The 19727-nt window shown below is 36.7% G+C and overlaps 1 protein-coding gene across 2 annotated transcripts; it reads right to left on the bottom strand.

Moving 5' to 3' along the window:
* Positions 1-704: 704 nt before the first annotated feature.
* On the bottom strand, positions 705-18199 carry LOC110792259 (UDP-N-acetylglucosamine transporter UGNT1). 2 transcript variants are annotated; one of them, XM_056837123.1, is made up of 9 exons: positions 17866-18199; positions 4317-4393; positions 3944-4105; positions 3716-3849; positions 2871-3001; positions 2632-2774; positions 2425-2553; positions 1221-1277; positions 705-1137 (listed from the first exon to the last, which is right to left on the bottom strand). In XM_056837123.1, the coding sequence occupies exons 1-9, from the start codon at positions 18005-18007 to the stop codon at positions 1063-1065; spliced, it is 1050 nt and encodes a 349-aa protein (XP_056693101.1). In that variant the 5' UTR covers positions 18008-18199; the 3' UTR covers positions 705-1062. The 2 variants fall into 2 exon arrangements, with proteins under 2 accessions (XP_056693101.1, XP_021852767.1); XM_021997075.2 differs by having other exon boundaries at positions 707-1137; positions 2425-2532; positions 17866-18197.
* Positions 18200-19727: the final 1528 nt, after the last annotated feature.

Below are 19727 nucleotides of genomic sequence, written 5' to 3'. Positions count from 1 at the left end.
TTGCGCTAACGCGCACGATCTCCCAAGGTATACAAATTTATTTTGCAGTAATGTTACATAAAAGACTGATATTTCCAAATTTACGTTAAATGCTAGAAAAGCAACGCTAAAAATCGATTTGCATGTAATTAATAATATGAAATCATACATAAGTTTACTATATTTGTGTTATTGATATTGAAACATTCCACAAACAACATTAATAGGAGAGACGAGAGGGTAGAGAAAGGTAGGTAAGAAAGAGTGACGGGAGAAATTCGGTAGAATGAGTTATTGGGTTGCCAACAAAAGGAAGAAGAAAAAACAAAAGAGAAAAAAAAAAGGAGACAAATGGTAGCAAGATGGCCAAGAGTATAATTGTCCCCACACTATTGATAAGAATAAGACAAAAAAAATATAAGGCACAAAATGAGGGTAAAATAGTAAGTACACTATTAGGTGAATAGTAATCAAAGTTCAAGGCTTTATAAGTGTTAGGATATATTTCTGAATTTGATGATTTAATTGGTTGATTCTCAATAAATGTTCATTATCATGAGTTAATTCCTTTTATCAAAAGATATCAATGACAATTAAAGAACATAAAAGGAATAACTAATGATAATGAAGAGTTATTACTCCTTAGAATATGAACGAATTAAATCATGTGAATAGAACGCAACCTAACAAATAATTTCACTCAAGTTTTAATAACCTTTGTACACTATGATATTGTTAAATGGGTAGGTCCACAAAATTTATTTATTTATTTTGATATGTATATTACTCGAACTCTTCATTTCACCTCACATACTCATAATTATCGAAACATGGATAAGAGTTGTTATCATATTTTGAACTAAAACTATGGAAAATTTTCATTAAAAATATCCGAACATGACCTCTGGACACAAGCAAAATCCAAGTAACATAGGTTTTTTTGGTGTAGAGAAAGCCTCGAAGGGCAAGCCAACAAATGGTGTAGACGACATTCGATCCCAGATCTTGGATACCACTCCTCAAAATTTTACCGATATCGGTAACTATCGACTACTAAGAACTACTCGTACTATCTTAAAAGCCTCACTTCCCTTTGAGTTTGCAATAGGCATAGAAACAAGAACCAAGGAAGCCGATGCCTTGACCTAGAATGTTGAACTGAGACCAAAACAAGAACACATAAACTGTGAGAATTGAATCAGAGAGACAAAATCAACAACCATAGACAAATCTCCACTTACCAAGTCGAATGGAAGGCCACCAAACAGAAGCCAGCCAAGTCCAATAGTAAAAACGTCCTAGACAGTTTATCGTTATTTGCAGTCAGAAATCATTGTATTTAAAAGCCACAAATAAGGAAAATTTGTCATTTACTACTTATGTAATACTACCTCCGTTTCATTAAGTTCTTTACGCTTTGAAAAATGTGTTCAATAACCAAAACTTTGACCATAAATTCTCACTATTATATCTATTAAAAATTATCAAGGGATATCTTGTTAGATTCATCTCAAAATGTATTTTATTAAATCAATTTTTTATAAATTTTTGTCGTACAAAATTGGATATATTAACGGTTAAATATTGCATCGGAGTCCGTGCAAATAGTAAGTGTAAAGATTTTTTTAAAATAGAGGTAGTACTACATATCTTATAAGTCATTTTGTCAATTATTACTCAGGGAAAAAAGTTGTCAATTACTGCTAGAAACCTTCATATGATTATTATTGTTACCCAAGTCAACATTCCTGTCAAATTGGTCGGAATTGGCGGAATATGATGTCATAATCATGAGCATTAGTGATAATCTGCTCCAAATTCATTAATTTAAGAGCATTTTCAATGACTTAGGTTATAAATCATTGGGTTCTCTAATTTTCTTTTTAGTTTTAATTGCTTAATCAACTCAAATAATTTTATGATGTCACAATCCAGTCACTTCTTGATGCAAAATTTTCCCGCCAATACCAAGAATGACAAGTGCCACTTCTTGATGAAAAAATTTCCTGCCAAAACTTATTTTCTTACAATATGTTTATATTTTTTCCATGTCCTTTTTTGTTTATGTATAGAAGAAAAATATTTGTTTATAGATTATGGAAATAATATATGGCACATAATAATAATTTGCTAAAAAATAATTTTTGGTAATTTAGTGAAATCATTTTATTAATAATGAAAAATATACTTAGTCCATATTTTGGTCAAATCAACATAATATTTTGATAAAATTAGCATATCAAGCATATATGAAACGGAGTATGAAATAAGTAGTATCGGAAATTGCATACTTAATTTGTATAAGATGAAGTAAGTAGGACTGTAGGATGAAGATTTATACATGCACGGGGACCCAATGTAGTTGTCTTTAAAATCAACAAGTAATAAATGCATTGATGTTCAAGTAGGAGATAATTGTATGTAATGTATGTTATTATAACGTACCTTCAAGTTGCCACAAATAGTCTGCGTGAGTGCAGAGTTAAGGGCTGTATTCCAAAACACAGTGTAATTCAAAAAGAATGCCATGACACAGGAAAGAAGCATGACGGCCTGAAAAAGAATCCCATTAATCTGTATTCATTATTCCGCATGTGAAGTGTTTTACGGTCACTTTTGAAGTTGCATAAGAACAATAATTAAAGTACGTACCTGAAAACCGGGGGATGATAAGTGAGGAAAGCTAATCAACTTCTGAAGGTCGCCTTGAAGGAATGTCGACAGCAGAAGAATCGGTCCACATATGATCCCGTTGCACCACATTAGACCGAAGCTATTTAATCCACTAGATTTTCCTGAGGAAACCAGTAGATAATTAAAATTGTAAGTAAAGAGACGAAACATGAAATATTGAAAGAACAGAGAAGCCAAGAAGATAACAACAAGGGTACCAAGACGAGCTATAGAGGTGAGGTAGATTGCAGTACAAAGATTTGATAAGAGGACAACTCCATAGCTGTAGAAGTCGAATGACAGATCTCTTGCTCCCGCTACAAATGCACCAAGTATGATGATACCCACACTGATAAAATCCTTGAGAGAATTTTTATTAAAGATTATATTAGAAACTTATTAACTGTAATTATTAGATGATCAAAGTCTCATATGGTGAGCTCTAGTTAATGTTAAGGAAATTTTGTTACAATTTGTAAGAAAGCACCTTTTATAAGCAAAATGGCTAATTATGACCTTAATGAACATTTTTGTTTTTGAATGGGATCTTTGGTCGGAAAATTGGCATTGACCACAATATTTCGGCGTTGACCCATCATCTGCCGGTCGCGTGATCAACTAAAATGTGATTTAAGGTCTCAATTGCCACTTTCTTTTAATTAAAGGTCATGTTTCACAAAGGTGCCCACATAAAAGGTCATTTCTAACAAATTCCAATAAAACAATGTTGGAAATTGAAGGGGGGATTAAAGTTTTTCATGATCACTTGACCGGCATATGACAGATCAACGCCGGAAAATTGTAGTCAATGCCCATTTTCCAACCAAAGGTCCCCGTCAACAACAAAAAAGTTTATTAAAGTCTCAATTTGTCACTTTACTTATAAAGTGTCATTTCTCACAAAATCGAACTTATAAAAGATGAACAAATTTTCCTAACATCAATCACTCATGTTCTTTAGAATGGGCAAGTAAGTTGACAAAAGTACGTAGGATGGATAAGGATTTTTCACTGAGGAAAAAGACTGAATGTAAAGGTGCAGGAAATTAACAAGTTTATTTACCTGCCAACAACAAGAAGAGAATGTTTTTGACGTGACACCAGGTACTCGACCACCATAGTAAAAGCCACAGTTGTACGCCTCAGAGTTGTGTACATGGGAACACTTATGCCACGAACAGATTCCATCGAAACCAGCTTTTTGTACAGAGGATCGAACAATGTACATTAGAATCGCTTCTATAATAAGTGTAAATAGATGGTGATTATATGAGACAGAAGATTTAATTACCATGAATAGTAAATATGATAGCGCGAGAGGAAGGGTCTGAACTAGTGTGTTGAAGGGTACAAGAATGATTGGGTTGTCAACTGTTCTCAGGGATACATCCTTTGTGAACGATATTATATTCCATTGTCTCATTATGTAGAGAAAGATGCACGAACATATCAACTGTAAAAAACGATCTATACTTCAGATTACGAAAAAATGCTGCATAAGAAAGCTAACAGAATAATGTGAATACCCATGTCAAAACACGCATACGTATTTAAGTGTCTGACACGGCTTATTTTGCGAAAATTTTGCATGATTTTTGTCTAAAATGAAGAGTACATGTAACAGTGACTTTCAGATTGCGTAGTGACACTGACAAGTTAATTACCTGAAGAAGTGTGATGACGTTTACGTATGGGAACTTGTAAGAAGATAGAGCTGCTTTGTTAAACATAATCAACAGTACTGCAAAGCATTTGCCAAAACAATTAATCAACTTACTCCATAGTTAAGCCATGTGGTTTTTTTTTAAGATGATTCGCAGGGGCAACATAAATTACAAAGGGGAAGGGATTTGAATCGTTGACCTCTTGTACACATAATCACATATATGTCTTCAGTCTTGACCACTAGCAAGACCACAAGGCAATACAAGGGTACCAAGACTACCAATAAGAAAGCTCGTGATGGATCTAGACCTGGTCAAAAGGCAGGCAGGCCGGGTTCGGGACGGGTCGAGGTCATAAAAATCTGTATTTCGGGCAAAAAATAGCTGGCTTTTCGGGCCATTTTTGGGCCGAGCCAAATTTAAAACTAAAATTGTTGTTTTATGTTGCCCAAAGCCCGTAAAATTTTTCAAAAGTTCAGGCAGGGCCGGGCCCGAATTTCGGGCCGGAAAAGGCTGCCCAAAACTTGGTAATTTCCGGGCCGGGTCGGGCTGGTCAATGGGCCAGGCCATCATTGATCAGCTCTAGATGGATCATACATGATTAGTGCCCGTGAAATAATATTATACTATTGAAACATAAGTGTTACTTGGATTTTTTTATTTCACTTTAAGTACCCGTATGTAATAGAAGGTTTTGTATATATAAGGTGTACAATAAATTTTACCTAGAGATAACTTTTAAGCATTTGAGTTAACTTCTACATGTAACTTTTATGCATTTTGAATTAACTTTTACTCTAATGTATACTCTGTAATATTTAATTAGTAGAGCATATTATATGCACCCAATATTTTCTCCTTAAATTTGAGGAGATAATATGGTCGAGATTATCAATAGGCATAAAAATACCTTAGATACACGGCACACCAGAGTACGTCCAATAATTAAATATTTCGTAAATACCACTTTTAAATAAGAATTTGTGTTCATATAGTTAGTTCTGCGACATAGGCATGGATGTTAACAGCCATTTTTCTAATGCCGTCACATAATATTCACAATGTCAATATCATATGCTTTGTTTTTTCTGCCTAACTCTCCACTTAAGTTATTATCATATCAGATATGCTTGAACTCTCTACCAACAATCATCCATTATACCAAGTATATCATTGTACAACCAAATAGGAAAAAGGGAAATATAAAGTACCAACTTTTTTTTAATTGAAAAGTACACGTGGCCTATGATGGCTGGATGGCCTTATAAGGATTGAACACCGAACCTCCTGAGTTCAAAGTTATATTTTCTACCATTTTAGTCAACTACAATATATGTTATATTTTTTCATATAAATATAAAATACAATTCTTTTTTAAACGATTTCATGTTTACAAAAAATAAACCCCACTAAAATTAAAATCAGGAGCAACATCCGGACCACACGCTTGTTGGTATTTATAAACACGATGGATGCCTGATATATTACCGATCTTCTAATTTCATAACACAAAATTCATAAAAAATTAAGGAAAATTTGTCAGAAAGGATCTTTTAAAACACAAAAATTGTGAGAAATGACCTTTTAAAAAAAAGTTGTGAAAAAAGGCCCAATTGGATTTTTTTGTTGTGAATAAGGACCATAAGTCATATTCCGGTGGTCAACGACTGTTTTCCGGCGTTGACCATCAAGTGACATGCAAGTGTCTTAAATTTTTACAATTTTTTTTGAAAAGTTTCCCTCCATGTTTCCCCCACTCCCCACCTAATTTATTCAGATCTTAAAAAAAAAATCGATTCTTGAAATTAGGTAACACTAAGTGAAGGAAATAATGCCCTTGGTCCAAGTATGCATTCTATGTTAAGTCTAATAAATGCGGTTCAGTATTAATTAACAAGTTAATAATTCAGTGAGATCAAGTGAGCTGAATGCCTAGCTAGAGGCCGCTTCAGTTCAAGTGGAATTAATGATATTAATCCACAGCTTACTCTTGACTGAACCCGTAGGGTCACACAAATAGTACGTAAACGGATCAAGTATTTAATGGCATTAAATACTCTATCTATGGATATTCGGAACCGACGGATCTTGGTTTCAGTGGGAGCTGAGATCGTCACAGGCAAGAAATGAATACTCCGGAAACGATGATATTACCGGAAACGGAAATATGGATCGTATCGGAAATATAAATATTATCCAAGTCGTAGATGTTGCCGGAAACGGAAACATGGTACGTATCGGAAAATATTATCGGAAATGGAAATATTACCAGAATCGGAAATATTGCCGGAAACGGAAATATTGTCAGAATCGGAAATATTACCGGAATCGGAAAATAATTCCGGAAACGGAAATATTAAATATTTGTTCGAAACGGAAATTAATTCCGGAATCGGAAATGTTAAATATTGTTCGTATCGGAAATGAATTCCGGAATCGGAAATTTAATCGGAAGCGTATCGTACGAATAAGCATCGGACGAGGCCTGCCGGATGAGGCCCAGCACGAAGCCAGGCCATCGCCCAGCAAGCCAAGCGCGCCGCACAAACAGCCACGCCAGGCCCAGCGCAAGGCCAGGCCCAGCAGGCCGTGGCAGCGCGCACAGCGCGCGCAGCGCGCGCGGGTGCTTGCGTGGGCTTGTGGCTCGCGCAGGCCTCGCTGCGTGGGCTGCTGCTCGCACGCACGCATGGGCGGCCCATCGAGGCTGCCGTGTGTGTGTGCGTAAGTGTTTGTGTTCGTGCACGTTTCCTAAAACGTGCAGAGTTCGGTTAATGATTAAATTCCTAATTCTATTTGATAAATTAATTAAATTAGAGTTCTTGTAGGATTCTAGGTTTAATCAATTTGTATCTGAATAGGATTCCAATTCCCTTTCCATACCCCTATAAATATGTGGCCAGGGTTCACAATTTATAACGAGTTTAAAAAGTATTCAAAGTGAGTTTTTGAGAGAAAAATTCAGCCACACATCTTGCTCAAAAGTGCCGAAAATTCTAGTACCTTAAGGGCGATTCTAGTTGGTTAATCTTAAGGCGGATCCGGACGTGCTGTGGACTATCTACGGAGGGACGACACTTGGAGTCCTAAAGACTTGTTCTTGTTCGGTTCGGGCGCAGCTAGGGAGGGCACGCAACAAAGAGTATGCATCTAAATTATGCTATATGATTATGTGTAAATAATATGTAATCCTGGGTTAATGGTTGTTTCCGCATGATTTATGTAATATCATATGTATCATAACCTAACAGTGGTATCACGAGCCCCTTATTATTTTCATAATCTAAATTGCATAAACATGGTTAAATATTACAAATTTGCAAGAATTAAAAGGGGTGATTAATTTTCGTAATTGTTAATTAATTGCAAATTGCGTTTATTTAATTATACGTACGCAGTTTTTCGGCAGTTTCTTCGTTACTCATCCAAATCGAGTGATTTTTGTGTCAATTCCGCATGTAAAAGGCATTCTAAAATTTTGACAAAAATAGTATTTTTCTGCCGAACCCAGAATTCTCAAATTCGAAGCCTAACTATGACTTTTCGAAGGTTTTAGTTTTTCGAATGCAAAATTTCGTAAATTTAAGATGTTAAATTAAATATTTGCGATTCTTGTTGATAAATCTTGAATTTTTGATTGACCTACTGCATATGTTTAACAAGTTTGAATGCCTAGTCTTGTTAATTATGCAATCTAATTTGTAATTATGATTAATTTGTTGAAAATTAGAATAATTTAGAATTAATTTGATTTTCATAATTAATTGTAATTTAATTAGAAACCTATGATTAAAAACCACCATAAAAATTGTAAATTTATGATAAATTTTAAATTTTTATGACCTAGACTTGAATCCATGTAAATCGGAAATCAATTGAATAATAAATTTTCGATTTTTCGCCCTAAAATTATGAAATTAATAATATTTATTAATTTGTCATTAATTTTATAAATTTTAAATTTTTTATGCGATTCGTTCATATAACTTGCACGCACAAAGCAATGGACGCTTCGTGTTACCCTTAAGGGGTGTTGTATAGTGCGGGCATGCGACGACGAGCAAGGGAGCTCGTCGCCCGTGCGGCACGAATGCAATGAGCAAGGCATGGTGCACGTGCACAAGGCAGCAGCCCTGCCTTATGTCGTGGGCCACGACCAATGGACGAATGGGCATGGGCGAAGGGCGAGCCAAGGCAGTCGCGTGTGGGCAGCAAGCGAGCTGCGCCACAACGCGCACTGCCTCGCGCAAGAGCGCGCAGCCTCGCGCGCAGCGAGCGCAAGCTCGCGTGCCACGAGCGCTGCGCCCAGCGTTGCTCGCGCGCCCAGCGAGCGATGTCGCGCGCCCAGCGAGCGATGGCTAGCACGCACAGCGAGCGATGTCGCACGCCCAGCGAGCGATGTCGCGCGCCCAGCGAGCGATGGCTCGCACGCACAGCGAGCGATGTCGCGCGCCCAGCGAGCGATGTCGCGCGCACAGCGAGCGATGGCTCGCGCGCACTGCGAGCGATGGCTCGCGTGCGACGAGCGCTGGCGCGCGCGCAACATGCGATGGCTTGCGATGGAAATGCAGCAGCTATGCGACGAGCGCATGGGCTGCGCGCACATGGCCAGCGATGGCTGTGTGCGAGCGGCCCATGGGCGTGCAATGCGTAGGGTGTTTGCGTTACGATTAGATCGTTTTGAATGTTTAATTTGAAAATTTCAGTTCACGTAATTTTAATTAATTTTAAAATTAATAATTTAAATTATTTTCTTGGATTTTAATTTTGAATATTGTAATTATAATAAATCTTATTTATTCTAATTATTTTACTAAAATTAAAATCATGAATTAATTTAAATAACGACTGAAATTAAATTAAACTTTTTGGATTCAATTATAAATTTATATGAGCTTTAAATTTTAATTAAATTTGTATGTTTCCGGTTAGACTAGAAATACATTTTTATGTTTAAAATTAGTAAAGCATATGAATTTATTGGTTTAAGTGGGAGCGTATTTTAGTCATAAACTCTTGATTAGGTCTACAAATCCTTAAGGTTAAAACAACTTGATTAAAATTAATAAGGACTGAATAATTGGTAGATTATTGGTGCCCTTGATTAATTGCTGCAAATGTTTACGTGATGCATAATGTGTTTTACTAACCAGCTATGTGGGCCATTCATGATAATGAATGGGTGAATGGTATATATTGTATATGTACTGTTTTGCAGGTTATGAAGTGACTAGTATGGCCCAAATAGGATAGAAAATATGGTCTGCGTACCATTAATTTGAATGTAATTGGTCTGAAGTACCAAAGTTATTTTTCAATTCAAATATGGTCTGCGTACCATCAAATAGTTGTAATTAGTTATAGCTTATCCTATTTGAAGAAAATGGTGCCTCCCACGGAGATTTTCAAGACGGACTTTGAAGTTAAAGCTTCAAGATGAAGTCGGGCCATACTAGATCACAAATATCTTATGCATGTTTTAAGTTATTTATTGCTTTTAAATATGTCTTAAAATGCATGAGATCAAAAGCTTGATTATGTTGCATGATTAAGGATTTTAGTTCACTTAAAATCTAACCAACATAGTAAGAGCCTTAAGTTCCAAACTTAAAAATTGAGTTAAAAGGTGCCATGCCAAAATATACACTTGCTTGGATATCCTTTACATCAATCTAGTAATAGTTTTCGCTCAACGAGGCGTTACTTATTGGTCCTAAAGGGGCAAGGTACACAAATAATTGTGAGTACATGTTAGTTTTGGTGAAACTCAACGATATAAGTAAGGAGTCCTTTTATGTCGTGGCAAAATCGATAGGTTTACCTAATAAGTTCTTAGACGTACCTATCAACCAAGAATAGTTTCTAGACTATTAGCAAAAGGCTTTTGCTTACCTAAGATATTCTAGGATTAAGTCGACAAACTGTGCTTAGTTCTTCAATGATTTTAGGATCTTGGAATCATTTTATTCACACCTGCCGGAACACATAATTTGAATAAAATGCTTAATAAACATTGAATTATGCATGTATGCTAGAATTTAAGTTTATTAAGAGAAACTGTGAATGGTTATTTATTTGTTTATTCTTTTCAATTGTAGTTTTAATATGGCAAACAACAATCAAAACATCATCATGGGTTCTGAGCTTATGGTCAAGCTAAACCTGACAAATTTTCTTGAATGGGAAGCTAAGCTAGTTGAAATAGTCAAACTCAATGGACTTGAGTATGTACTGTCACATCCCATGCCAAGCTACTATGCCAGAGACATGACCCCTGAGAGATTTTACGCCTGGGATGCGGATCTCAAAAAGGTTATGAGTCTCATGCTGAACAATATCCCTGATGATTGGGCTAAAAGGTTTGTAGCCTATGAACCTTTTACGCTCATCAAGAATCTGAGGGATATCTGTCGTGGAAGTACGGAGGACAGGGACCTGAACGTCCATGAGTTGATTGAATCAATGTCTGGTCTAAAGGTTAGTTCTCCCAACAGGTGTTATAGGATGGAGGTCCAAGAAACACATGTTCAGCTCCTTCGCACTAAACAGAGGGTAGGCGTCCCACTGAGGTTCCATGTGGATCTTATGTGTTCATATTTTGATCGCCTAAGTCTACTAGGAACACCAATAAGCGAAAGGATGGCAGTCTCTGTCTTGCTCAATTCACTACACAGTGGGTTTGGTCGCTTCAAGCAACTATACCTAAGTGAACCAAGAGAAGAAACAGTTGCAGAATTTATTCACCTTGTCAGAAAGGCTGAAGTAGTACTGGACTGTGAAGCCAAAGATTTACTCAAGGCTAGAAAGAGACCATTCAAGAAAGGTGGAAAGTCCAAGGGCAATGCTAAATCAAAGCAGGACAAGTCCACATCAAGCTGTCTTTATTGTGATGGAATAGGCCATTACAAAAGAGAATGTCCAAAGCTAAAGGAAGATCAGAAGAACGGAACAGTCGTTCCATCTTCAGGTATTTTCGTTATAGACTGTATACTTGCTAATTCAACTTCTTGGGTATTAGATACAGGTTGTGGCTCACACTTATGTTCCAATCCACAGGGACTAAGAAGAAGTAGAAAGTTAAGCAAGGGTGAAGTCGACTTACGAGTGGGAAATGGAGCACGGATTGCTGCATTAGCTGTAGGAACTTACTATTTGTCGTTGCCCTCCGGGCTAGTTTTGGAACTGGAAGAATGTTTCCATGTTCCAAGTCTTACTAAAAACATCATTTCAGTTTCTTGCTTAGATGCTAAGGGATTTTCCTTTTTAATAAAAGACAATAGTTGTTCGTTTTATTTTAAAGAGATGTTTTATGGATCTGCTAGATTAGTCAATGGACTTTATTTATTAGATCACGACAAACAAGTATATAACATAAATACCAAAAAGGCCAAAAAGAATGATTCAGATCTCACCTATCTGTGGCATTGTCGATTAGGCCATATAAACTTGAAACGCTTAGAAAGTCTTCAAAAGGAAGGAATTCTAGAACCATTTGACTTAGAGGATTATGGTAAATGCGAATCATGTTTACTTGGCAAAATGACAAAGCAACCTTTCTCTAAAGTTGGAGAAAGAGCAAATGAACTATTGGGTTTAATCCATACAGATGTATGTGGACCAATGAGTACAAATGCTAGAGGTGGTTTCAGCTACTTTATCACTTTCACTGATGACTTCAGTAGGTATGGTTATGTCTACCTAATGAAGCATAAGTCTGAATCCTTTGACAAATTCAAGGAATTTCAGAGTGAAGTAGAGAATCAATTAGGCAAGAAGATTAAAGCACTGCGGTCTGATAGAGGCGGTGAATATCTGAGCTATGAATTTGATGACCATCTGAAAGAATGTGGAATTCTATCAGAATTGACTCCTCCTGGAACACCACAATGGAACGGTGTGTCGGAACGGAGGAACAGAACCTTGCTAGACATGGTCAGGTCAATGATGGGTCAGGCCGAACTTCCATTAGAATTTTGGGGACATGCACTAAATACAGCTGCACTCACTATAAATAGAGCTCCGTCTAAAGCTGTCGAAAAGACTCCATACGAATTATGGTTTGGAAAGCCTCCAAATGTGTCTTTTCTTAAGATTTGGGGATGTGAAGTATACGTCAAACGATTAATTTCAGACAAACTTCATCCAAAATCTGACAAATGTATCCTTGTGGGCTATCCAAAGGAAACAAAGGGGTATTACTTCTACAATACATCTGAGAACAAAGTGTTTGTTGCTCGAGATGGTGTCTTTTTGGAGAAGGATCACATTTCCAAAATGACAAGTGGGAGAAAAGTAGACCTCGAAGAAATTCGAGTCGAACAACAAACTCTAGAGAATGCTCAAGATGACATTCAGGATGAAACTCAGAGATCTTTAGAAGAATCTGGTGAAAATCATGGTCAATCTAGAAATGTTACCCCGCGTAGATCGCAAAGATATAGATCTCAACCGGAAAGGTACTTAGGTATTTTGACGAACGAGAGCTATGACGTTCTATTACTTGAAAGTGATGAACCTGCGACTTACAAACAAGCTATGACGAGCCCTAGCTCCAAGCAATGGCAAGAAGCCATGCAATCTGAATTAGACTCCATGTCTGAAAACCAAGTATGGGATTTGGTCGATTTGCCAGATGGCTATCAAGCCATTGGAAGCAAATGGGTTTTCAAACTGAAAAAAGGACAAGGATGGGAAACTTGAAGTTTTCAAAGCTAGATTGGTTGCAAAAGGTTACAGGCAAGTCCACGGTGTGGATTACGATGAAACCTTTTCACCAGTTGCAATGCTAAAGTCTATTCGAATAATGTTAGCAATCGCTGCATATTACGATTACGAAATATGGCAGATGGATGTCAAAACTGCTTTCTTAAACGGCGTTTTAACAGAAACTGTGTTTATGACACAGCCTGAAGGTTTTGAGGATCCAAAGAATGCTAAAAAGGTATGCAAGCTAAAGAAGTCAATCTACGGATTGAAGCAGGCATCCAGGAGCTGGAATATACGTTTTGATGAAGCAGTCAGTGACTTTGGTTTCATCAAGAACGCAGACGAATCTTGTGTATACAAGAAGGTCAGTGGGAGAAAAATTGCTTTCCTAGTATTATATGTCGACGACATATTGCTTATCGGAAATGACATTCCTATGTTGAACTCTGTCAAGATTTGGCTTGGGAAATGTTTTTCGATGAAGGATCTAGGAGAAGCACAGTACATATTGGGCATTAAGATTTACAGAGATAGATCTAAAAAGATGATTGGACTTAGTCAAAGCACTTATATCAATAAGGTGCTTGATAGGTTCAAGATGGCGGACTCCAAGCGAGGCTACCTACCCATGTCTCATGGAATGACTCTAAGCAAGACTCAGTGCCCAAAAACACTTGATGAGCGTAGACGAATGAATGGGATTCCATATGCATCATTGATTGGTTCAATAATGTATGCTATGATATGTACACGCCCGGATGTTGCGTACGCACTCAGTGCTACGAGCAGATACCAGTCAGACCCAGGAGAGGCGCATTGGACTGCTGCCAAGAATATTCTGAAGTACCTGAAAAGGCACAAAGATGACTTCCTGGTCTATGGTGGAGATGATGAATTAATTGTTAAAGGCTATACGGACGCAAGTTTCCAAACCGACAAAGATGATTTCAGATCACAGTCTGGGTTTGTCTTCTGCCTCAACGGAGGAGCAGTAAGCTGGAAAAGTGCTAAGCAAAGCACCATTGCGGATTCTACAACTGAAGCGGAGTACATTGCTGCACATGAAGCAGCAAAGGAAGCTATATGGCTAAGGAAGTTCATAGGTGAACTTGGTGTAGTCCCCTCCATTAAAGGACCAATAGCCCTGTATTGTGACAATAACGGAGCTATTGCACAGGCAAAAGAGCCTAGACACCACCAGAGAGTCAAGCATGTACTTCGTAGATTTCACCTTCTACGAGAGTTCGTTGAAAGAAAAGAAGTCGAGATAAGCAAAATTGGAACTGATGACAACATATCAGATCCATTAACTAAACCTCTGCCGCAGGCGAAGCACAACTCGCACACTGCAGCTATGGGAATCAAGCATATTGGAGAATGGCTTTGATGTCTCTGTTTAATGTTTTAAAGTTTTAGAGTTTAAATCTTTGTAAAACATTATTGGTTAATCATTCACAATAAATGAAAGGAATTCATTTTTCCATTTAATTTGTGGTTTATTAAATGATGAGTCCCTTCAATTTGACGATATATTCAAGATAGACTGTCAGGACCAGTCCTGTGACTAAGAAATGTCTATCAAGTGAACTTGAATGTCAAAGGTTGAAAATGGTCCCTAGTCGGAGTTTTCTATAAAATTGGACGCATAGAAAACGTTAGACGATTAGAATGCAAGATGACTAGTAGTTCTGTTTCTTGAACTATGTGGACATGGCAATGTCATAATCATTTGCATAGATACTTACTTTGGGAAGACTAGTATCGGACAAGACCTATGAAACTTTACTGTAAGAGATGAAAGTCTGTCATAAGTAAATTTCATTAAATTATTAGACACTAAATCCTCAATAACTGAGAGATTTGAGATTACTTGTTTGAGAACTGGTTGCTTTGACGTTGACCAACCGTCGCACCGTAAAAGGAGGCTATAAAGGCAACGCTCAGGTAATCACCTATCAAACGAAGTCTAATCTCAAGATCGCAAGATTGGGATTGTCCTCCCATAAATCGGGATGAGATGCTTAAAAGTTGTACAAGGCCACTCGGAGAGCTAGAAACTGTGAAATGCATGGCCGTGCTCGGATGAATCATAGGCTATGATTATCTGTTTATTTGATCAGTTGAACTCTGAAACCGAGGAACACCTCTGGACATAATAAGGATGACAACTCTTACCTTATGTTCAAGAGCAAGCATCGAGCGACAAAGGAATTAGGAAAATGCACACTTGTCCCTAAGGACAAGTGGGAGACTGAAGGAAATAATGCCCTTGGTCCAAGTATGCATTCTATGTTAAGTCTAATAAATGCGGTTCAGTATTAATTAACAAGTTAATAATTCAGTGAGATCAAGTGAGCTGAATGCCTAGCTAGAGGCCGCTTCAGTTCAAGTGGAATTAATGATATTAATCCACAGCTTACTCTTGACTGAACCCGTAGGGTCACACAAATAGTACGTAAACGGATCAAATATTTAATGGCATTAAATACTCTATCTATGGATATTCGGAACCGACGGATCTTGGTTTCAGTGGGAGCTGAGATCGTCACAGGCAAGAAATGAATACTCCGGAAACGATGATATTACCGGAAACGGAAATATGGATCGTATCGGAAATATAAATATTATCCAAGTCGTAGATGTTGCCGGAAACGGAAACATGGTACGTATCGGAAAATATTATCGGAAATGGAAATATTACCAGAATCGGAAATATTGCCGGAAACGGAAATATTGTCAGAATCGGAAATATTACCGGAATCGGAAAATAATTCCGGAAACGGAAATATTAAATATTTGTTCGAAACGGAAATTAATTCCGGAATCGGAAATGTTAAATATTGTTCGTATCGGAAATGAATTCCGGAATCGGAAATTTAATCGGAAGCGTATCGTACGAATAAGCATCGGACGAGGCCTGCCGGATGAGGCCCAGCACGAAGCCAGGCCATCGCCCAGCAAGCCAAGCGCGCCGCACAAACAGCCACGCCAGGCCCAGCGCAAGGCCAGGCCCAGCAGGCCGTGGCAGCGCGCACAGCGCGCGCAGCGCGCGCGGGTGCTTGCGTGGGCTTGTGGCTCGCGCAGGCCTCGCTGCGTGGGCTGCTGCTCGCACGCACGCATGGGCGGCCCATCGAGGCTGCCGTGTGTGTGTGCGTAAGTGTTTGTGTTCGTGCACGTTTCCTAAAACGTGCAGAGTTCGGTTAATGATTAAATTCCTAATTCTATTTGATAAATTAATTAAATTAGAGTTCTTGTAGGATTCTAGGTTTAATCAATTTGTATCTGAATAGGATTCCAATTCCCTTTCCATACCCCTATAAATATGTGGCCAGGGTTCACAATTGATAACGAGTTTAAAAAGTATTCAAAGTGAGTTTTTGAGAGAAAAATTCAGCCACACATCTTGCTCAAAAGTGCCGAAAATTCTAGTACCTTAAGGGCGATTCTAGTTGGTTAATCTTAAGGCGGATCCGGACGTGCTGTGGACTATCTACGGAGGGACGACACTTGGAGTCCTAAAGACTTGTTCTTGTTCGGTTCGGGCGCAGCTAGGGAGGGCACGCAACAAAGAGTATGCATCTAAATTATGCTATATGATTATGTGTAAATAATATGTAATCCTGGGTTAATGGTTGTTTCCGCATGATTTATGTAATATCATATGTATCATAACCTAACACTAAGAACCCTAATTTCAAGAACCAAAAAATTGGAGAAATTTGAGGAAAAAAATTAGGGCTTTTAGTGTTATCTCGTACGAAAAGGACCGACAAGCAATTGGGTTGCGCGAATTTGGTTGATTTCAACTGGGGAGAAGAAATTTGTGGTTGGAAGGAAGAAGAAAATGGTGGAGGAGCAGCAGAGCAGGAGAGAGAAAATCGATTTTTTTTTAAGATCTGAACAAGTTAGTTGGGGGTAGGGGAAACTTGGAGGGAAACTTTAAAAAAAAATGTTATGCACGTGTGTGTCACGTGATGGTCAACGCCGAAAAACAGTCGTTAACCACCGGAATATGGCTTATGGTTCTTATTCACAACAAAAAAATTCATTTGGGCCTTCTTTTACAACTTTTTTTTTAAAAGATCCTTTCTCATAATTTTTGTGTTTTAAAAGGTCATTTGTGACAAATAAAAGGTCATTTAAAAGGTCATTTGTGACATAATTTTTGTGTTTTAAAAGGTCATTTGGGGACATGAAAAAGTCAAAGTCCTCTCATATTCCTTCGGAAATAGAGATTCTATGCATTTTTGGATAAATAAATAAAGGCCTGGATGATCCAACACCGCCATAACCCGGCCATGTAAACCATGCCTTCGTTGAGATTCCAGCCGTTAAACACAAGAATACGTACCGGTGTACCACTAATCACTCCATAATGTCTCAAAGCCATATCCCACAAGTAAACACCCAATAACCTTAAAAAAGCATCATGGGCAAAAACTATTCATATTCCTTAAAATAAATTACTCCTATTTTTAATGTTTATTTTCTTTTGGAATCTTGAAATTATTTGGATTTGAAAAGATATTATTTTATTCTCAATATATAAGGAAAACATAGTTATTTTGTTCAAGAATATTAATTTTTTTTACAATTTTTATCAAGTAGAGAATAAAGAGATTAATAGTCAAATATATGTATCAATAAATTTACACATTCAAAACAAGAAGACCATTATATCATAATTGTGAAAGTAAAAATGGATTATAACATCATTAGTATATGCGTACTGTGCACTTTGCTATCTGAACTTTTGACACGTCTTTCCTCAAACAACAAGATTTGGTATGAAATACATATGTTTAAAAGAATATCAAAGAGGATAAGAATGGAGCTAGGAAATTACCGGCGCAAAACATGTAAGAAATGGCAGCATAAATCCCTTTTCTTGACATAGCCTTGAATTTAGAGTTACCATCTTCGTCAACCTTTTGATAAACTTCACAAATAATGGGTAGTTTTTGATTCGTTTTGGGTGATGAAACCATGTTTTTTATTTATAAAATTTGCCTTTCTCAATCTATTTCTCTTTGTTTTTCGGGTGTTTTTGTGGAGAGCAATTTAGTGTAGTAGGGTACTATTTGAACTGCAAAAGGTGAGAACTTTTACAAATAGTGGGAAAGAACTCAAGAAGAGAGGGGAATTGAAAGGTTGTTTTTTTCTTCTAAACTCAGGAATTTTTAAGAACGTACATGTGTATTGTCTCATAATAATGATGAATAAAAAATAGGATAAACTAACTATTTTTAGAATGGAATCATACTGAGCTTGTGTGTTTTAAATTAAAGATTTTTTATTTAAAAGGATTGATTAGTATATGGGGTGATTCTTAATGATTCTTCAAATTATAAATTGGTACCTGATTTTTTCCCTAATGAGGTTGATATTTTATTTATTTAATTATATATGTAAGATGATTCTTTTCCTAAAACATTGATATTGTAAGATTTTTAGAATAATAAACAATATTGTAATTTTATTGGACACTATAGTATACATTTTACAAATGTTATCAAAATATATTTGTTATTTTTATTTATTTATTTTGTGCGAAACTACAAAAGAGTCCTAAATTAAAGACAATACAAATCATAAATGGAGAGGACAGATTCAAACTTTTGATCGACCTATTTCATACAGTACTTCGATGTTAACCACTAAATTAAGACCTCATTTGTATGTTTCATTATAAATGTACATAGCATTCTTAATCATTAAACTTGGTATCTATACTGAAGTATATATTAAAAGGCGTTTTAAAAGAAGTTTATATGACACATATTAGTCATTCACTCTATGCGATTTTCACACACATGAAATAAATGTTAAATATAGCTTGCATAAGGTCTGAACCCCTAACCTTGTGTTTAAATAATAAAGCATTTACCACTATAAGTCTATAACATGACGTGTTTCATATTATTATTGTGAAAATAAAAATAAATAAATGAAAATGTTACTAATGTGGTAACCTGGGACATCGCCCGGACCCAAAAACTAGTTATAAATATTAAATGCCGTTTAAAAAAAAAATACAAAGCCACAAATTAACCCCCAAACATTCCCTCCAAAAAAGGGGGAAAAAAACAAACCATACACTTTCACTTTATGGCTGTTAATTTGTTGTCTAATGAGCCACGAATGTAACAAATGGTTGAGGGGAATTTTAATTTAAGAATTTATATACCTATAGACTATAGTACATTTTTTTCTTAAAAAGCCATTCACCCATCTAGGCAAATAGTTAATATAAATAGCTAACGGCTAACAGATAGTCAAACCATCTAACAACTAATAGCTTTAACCAAATAGGGTCGATATTCTGATCGATCTTGATTCAAACTTGAGACTTTTATAACTTCATGATGTCTTGGTCTTACATCTCTTTTCTACATTATAATTGCTCTTATACAATTGGTTATCCAAAAAGTACATAACAAAATAATCCAACAAAATCTTATCAAATTTGGTAAAAATCATACCTTACAATTTATACCTTATCAAAATTGGTACAAATCATATTTTTATTGACTACAAGTATGTTGTATGAATATACCCCTATAGACTAGGCCAAGGTCGTCTTTGTCCTTTGATATAGTATTTGATATTGCTCGATCCCTTTTCTTTGCTTAGTGCTGCCAGCTTGTACGTGTTTCTTTTGGGTGTGCTATAATGCGCTAAATTGTCCACTTGTTAAGCTTCATGGAA

This window comes from Spinacia oleracea, chromosome 2 (assembly GCF_020520425.1).
Source record: "Spinacia oleracea cultivar Varoflay chromosome 2, BTI_SOV_V1, whole genome shotgun sequence".
Lineage (NCBI taxonomy): Eukaryota > Viridiplantae > Streptophyta > Magnoliopsida > Caryophyllales > Amaranthaceae > Spinacia > Spinacia oleracea.
Note: the sequence above shows the minus strand (reverse complement) of the source record. Positions and strands in the feature narration are given on the sequence as shown.